Genomic DNA, 5,583 nt, shown 5'->3' on the forward strand with positions numbered 1-5,583 from the left:
AAAAACTCCCGGACCCCGGCGAGGCTCCCCCGCTCCGAGGGGTGAGTCGACTTGGCAACCCTACTTTAAGCTGTTGGTGGCAGTTTCCGGAATCCAGGGCCCTCTCTCTTTCAGCCAACCAATGTTCTTCATTGGTGGTGGCGGCTCCCAAAAGCCTGGTGGAAAAGCCCCATTTTACAGGCCCTGCAGAACTGTAGAAGGTCCTGCAGGGCCCTGATCTCCTCTGGGAGCTCATTCCACCAGGTTGGGGCCGCCACTGAGAAAGCCCTGGCCCTGGTCGTTGACAGCCTAACCTCCTTCAGACCCGGGAGGGCCAGCTGGTTCTGAGCCCCTGACCGCAGTTCTCTTCTTCAGGAGAAGGATCTCAGGCAGCAGGTGCTGGGGAAAAACTATTCTCTGACTGAGATCCCGGAGAGCACTGCCTGTCAGACAATACTGAGCTAGATGGACCAATGGTCTGACTTGGGGGGGGGGAGCTATGTCTCAGCGGTAGGCGTGGCTTTTGACTGGACTACTGGACTCATACGGTGCCATCTTAAGCAAAGTTACACCCTTCTGATCCCATCGGAGTCAGTGGGTTTAGAAGGATGTAGCTCTATTTAGGACGGCGCTGACAGTATCCTCAGTCTATGGACTGAGAACTTGTTTATGGCTCATGCTTGAGGATGGAGAGGAATGGGGGGGTGTTCCTGAAAAGTGCATGCTTTTTTCTTTGAACTATTAATAACAAAAGCAGGGGGCCAGGTTTTTTTTTAATTAATAATTTTTATTAAATTTTTCAACCATAACATAACACAGTTTTACAAATAAAAATAGCAATATATCAATGTTATCATAAATACAAATTCAGTATAATAAACTTTAACTAACCAAACATTTGTTAACAACTACCAGTTTTGATTAACGAATCCAAGTGGAGTTTGAAGGGTTAATTGCCCTCTGCCTTCCCCGTATGCCCCAAATTGCAGCAAAGGGTTAAATGCCCTCTGCCTTCCCCATATGCCCCAAATTGCAGCAAATTGAGGCTGCAAGAGGCTACAGCCAGTTTGATGTAGTGGTTAAGTGCACGAACTCTAATCTGGGAGAACCAGGTTTGATTCCCCACTCCTCCACTTGCAGCTGCTGGATGACCTTGGGCAAGCTGTCAGAGCTGTCCTTGAAAAAGAGCAGTTTCTGTCAGAGCTCTCTCAGCCCCACCTAGCTCACAGGGGAGGGGAAGGGAAAGGAGTTTGTAAGCCACTCTGAGACTCTGAGTAAAGGGCAGGGTATAAATCCAATCTCCTCCTCCTCCTCTTTCTTCTTGAATGGAACAAGAGACACAGGATCTTCATCTCATCTGAGAATTATCTCAAAGAGCAGCTTCTGGCAAGAACAGGAGCCCTTGACCTACTACTTACTCTTGTTATAATAGCGTGCTGCTAACGCCATAGATGGACCCCATGTTTTCCTTGATTGCAGAAATAAAACACTCCTGTTTCTTTTTTGTTTCCCATTACAGGAAGCAGCTATTAGTTGCTGGATCCAGTTCAGTGATGGGGCAGTCATGCCCTTGGACATGTATGACCCCAAAGACTTCTCCTTGGTAGCAACATCTCTAGACGAGAAGGTGGTCTCCGTTCACCACAGCCCCAAATTCAAATGGCCCCTCATCGTCGCCGAGTCAGAAGGTCAGGGACCATTGGTGAGGGTGGAGATGGTGATCAGTGAATCGTGCCAGAAATCCAAAAGGAAAAGCATCATGGTTGTTGGGAATGGAAATATCAAGGTCAACTTTGGGCAGAGTGACGCTAATCCCAACACCAGTGACAGCAGGCGTGGTGGAGCCGGCGTGCACCTGGAAAACCATACCAGTGGCAGGCGTCAGAAGACAACTCTGAAGGAGAGATCTCGGGAAGAGGGGCCATACTACAGCTCATCAATGGGCCATGAGGAAACCAGAGGGGCCACCACTCAGAAGTCCATTCTGAGCAAAAAAGAGGACCGAGAAAGCCTTCTGGATGATGACAGCCATATGCAAAACATCCCAATAGACTTCACCAGCTTCCCAGCTCAGGTGGACCTGCCAAGGAGCAATGGTGATTCGGAAGAGAATGACCTTCTAGAGACCCCCAGGGGCCTGAGTGACTTGGAGATTGGGATGTACGCTTTGTTGGGGGTCTTCTGCCTGGCTATTCTAGTCTTCCTTATCAACTGCGTGACCTTTGCCTTGAAGTACAGGCACAAGCAGGCTCCCTTTGAAGAACAAGAGGGCTTAAGCCATTCCCACGACTGGGTAGGGCTAAGCCACAGGACAGAGTTGCTAGAGAACCATCTCAATTTTTCCGCCCAGCCGGAGGAGTGCATTACAGCCATTGACCGTAGCATGGACTTGGAGGAGAGCAAATACCTCCTAAACGCTAACTCCCAGAAGAACCTCAACGGGCAAGTCTTCCGGTCCTCAGACTCGGCTCCATTCCCGGAAGGGAAGGAACAAAAGAGCGAGCCAACCGCCTCGCCGACCTCCAAGCGGAAACGAGTCAAGTTCACCACCTTCACCACCATCTCTTCCGACGGGGAGTGTCCGACCGTCAATTCCATCTTGACAAGCAGTGAGGACGATATCAAGTGGGTTTGTCAGGACATGGATCTGGGAGAGTGTAAAGAACTAAGGAACTATATGGAGAGGTTACACGAAAATGCATAACACTGCACCGGGAACCATTTGGGGTGTATTACTTTCCCCCCACTCACCTTTCTGCCTTTAATTTGGGGGTGCTGGGGTGGAAAAAACCATGAACAATCTAAATGGTGGCTGGTTTGGTTTCAGCGGAGCTGAGGAGAGCAGGGGGAATCCGGAACAGCTCCTCCTCTTTGCACTCGGTAGCGTGTGGGAATTATTCTGATGCAAGGCAACTCCGATGGGGGTTTAAAATACAACAACACATAAAATTAGCTTTGAGCTTGCTGAGGAAATGGTTTAAGGAAATCATTAACGGCAACACAAAAATGTGGAATTTACAAAACATTGTCAGGGTCCTTAGTCAGGTCACGCAACACAGGGCTTCATAAGAAGGTAACTGTTTATTGATAGATCCAGTACTAAAGACACATGTACAGCTTGTGTCAGGAATGGCCGTCAGCACTAGGGCCTCTGACTTATACTAGAATCAAACATCCCCCCAGTAAGCATGAGCCAATGGATACATTTCACGCGGGCGGCAATAGCAAGCAGGCAAAGCGAAAAGCCGTTAACTTTCCCAGCCGAGAAACTGCAGCTGGAGCATCTACAAGGTCAAGCATAAGATAGCAAACGGTTGGTGAGCCAGGGATAGCTAAGACAGAAAACGGGAGGGCACCCCTCCACATTCCAGACCTATGACAGGGCTACCTGACAAACAGATGCCAGTTTTAACTCTCAGGATAACGAGGCTGTGGTTCAAAGCTAGAGGTGGGATGCGGCGGGGGAGGGAATGGAACTTTAAAAGTCATCCAGCGAGATGAGGAAGAGAGCATCCAGATGAAAACATTCCTGAAAAGGGCTGTCAGCACCAGAGATACAATGACAGCAGCTTTGACTTCCTGAATCACAGGAAGGCTGAAAAAGGCCAAGGACATTAGTATTGAGGCTAATGCTCTTCAGTTTTAATGTTCACTGTGAAAACAGTGCTTTGGCAGATAAGAGGCCGATCCCACCACAGTGCCGTGATCCCGAGTTCTTTTATGGCTGTTTGAAATTGTTTTCACCTCTGTATACATTTTGATCCAAGTATCTTCCAAGGAACTTCCTCGCCCCTGTTTAGTTCTTCACAACAACTCTGCACGATGGGTAATCTGAGTGAGAGTGACGGGCCCCCAGTGAGCTCCATAGCAAAATGAGGATCTGAAGGACCAGGTACTAGTCCAACACTCTAACCTCACCCCATCAGGGATCACACAATGGGCATGTTGACAACACAGTGGTGTTTATCCAGTCAGTTTTTAGGACAAGCACAGCCCTTTAGAATGAAGGCCCTGTTTCCTGTCCTGGTCACATGGGTCACCATAGCCAATCAGGGATCACTGTATGAATCAAACTGTTTTTCGGCTCTTTCGCAAGTGCTCCCACAAAAAGTTTCGGAAGCAGAGATGACTGTGAAGAGCATTTTTGCCAAACTGGCCTCCATACCTCCATCTTTCAGATCAGCACTAGTAGAAGTTGTTTGTATAAATAACTTTATTTAACTGGGGTGTCTAGCAACTGGCACACTTCCTAGCATTCTTTGAGAAAGATTTCCCCTTATGTGTCATGGTAAACAAACATCCCTTTTAAAGGAAGTCCCAGTAGAAACCAATGATGTTGCTTACTTGGAAGTATGATTGGTTCATTGCCTCCCACAACTGGTGAGGATGGGCAATTGCTATTACATCCTCACCAACTGTGAAGCAGCTTCGTCATCTCAGTGGTCCATCGCTTAGTCTCCTGTGTCCGGGTCCTGCACTTGCGCCAACACAAGAGAGTTTGGGGTGATTCCATACACCCTTTGCTGGGCCTCTGCTGCTCCCTCTTCTCCACCCGGATTAGTTACGGGCCCTGCTAGGCCAAGTTCGTCAAGAAGACGGCCGCCATCTCGATACTGGGTAAACTGGTGGAAACTGTTATTAAGGAAAGAATGAGTAAGCACACTGATGAACAAAAGCTATTGAGGCAGACACAGCATGGGTTCTGTAAGGGAAGATCTTGTCTCACTAACCTGTTAGTGTTCTTTGAGGGACTGAACAAACATGTGGACAAGGGGGACCCAAAAGATACTGTTTACTTTGACTTCCAAAAAGTTCCTCATCAAAGGCTCCTAAGTAAGCTCAATAGTCATGGGATAAAAGGACAAGTCCTTTTGTGGATCAAAAACTGGCTAATTAATAGGAAACAGAGAGCGAGTATAAATGGGAAACTTTCTCCATGGAGGGTGGTAAGCAGTGGGGTACTGCAGGGATCCGTACTCAGTCCGATGCTTTTTAACTTGTTCATTAATGATTTGGAGTTGGGAGGAAGCAGTGAAGTGGCTGAATTTGCGGATGATATGAAGTTGTTCAGGGTGGTGAAAACCAGGGAGGATTGTGAGGCACTCCAAAGGGATCTGTTGAGGATGGGCAAGTGGGCGTCAATGTGGCAAATGGGGTTCAATGTGGCCAAGTGCAAGGTGATGCCCATTGGAGCCAAAAATCCTAACTATAAATACACGTTGATGGGGTTCGAACTGGCAGAGACTGACCAAGAGAGAGATCTTGGAGTCGTAGTAGATAACACACTGAAAATGTTGAGACAGTGTATGACTGCAATAAAAAACACCAATGCTATGCTGGGGATTATTAGGAAGGGTATTGAAAACAGATCAGCCAAAATCATAATGCCCCTATATAAATCAATGGTGCAACCTCATTTGGAATACTGTGTACAATTCTAGTCACCACACCTAAAAAGGATATTATAGCTTTGGGAAAAGTGCACAAAAGGGCAACTAGAATGATAAAAGGGTTGGAACACTTTCCGTATGAAGAAAGGTTAAAGCGCTTGGGGCTCTTTAGCTTGGAGAAACAACAGCTGAGGGGTAACGTGTTCGAGGTTTA

The 5,583-nt window shown here is 47.6% G+C and overlaps 1 protein-coding gene across 1 annotated transcript in view; it reads left to right on the top strand.

The window, feature by feature from the left end:
- LOC107123267 (transmembrane protein 132D-like) overlaps positions 1 to 2,683 on the top strand; it is a 218,406-nt gene extending 215,723 nt beyond the window's left edge. The window contains exon 6 of the mRNA XM_015426489.1: positions 1,499 to 2,683. Coding sequence (XP_015281975.1) covers positions 1,499 to 2,683 — 1,185 coding nt within the window. The remainder of the gene's footprint in view (positions 1 to 1,498) is intronic.
- The last annotated feature ends 2,900 nt before the right edge of the window (positions 2,684 to 5,583 follow it).

The sequence above is a fragment of the Gekko japonicus genome, unplaced genomic scaffold (assembly GCF_001447785.1).
Source record: "Gekko japonicus isolate JY-2015 unplaced genomic scaffold, Gekko_japonicus_V1.1 scaffold1118, whole genome shotgun sequence".
Classification (NCBI taxonomy): Eukaryota; Metazoa; Chordata; class Lepidosauria; order Squamata; family Gekkonidae; genus Gekko; species Gekko japonicus.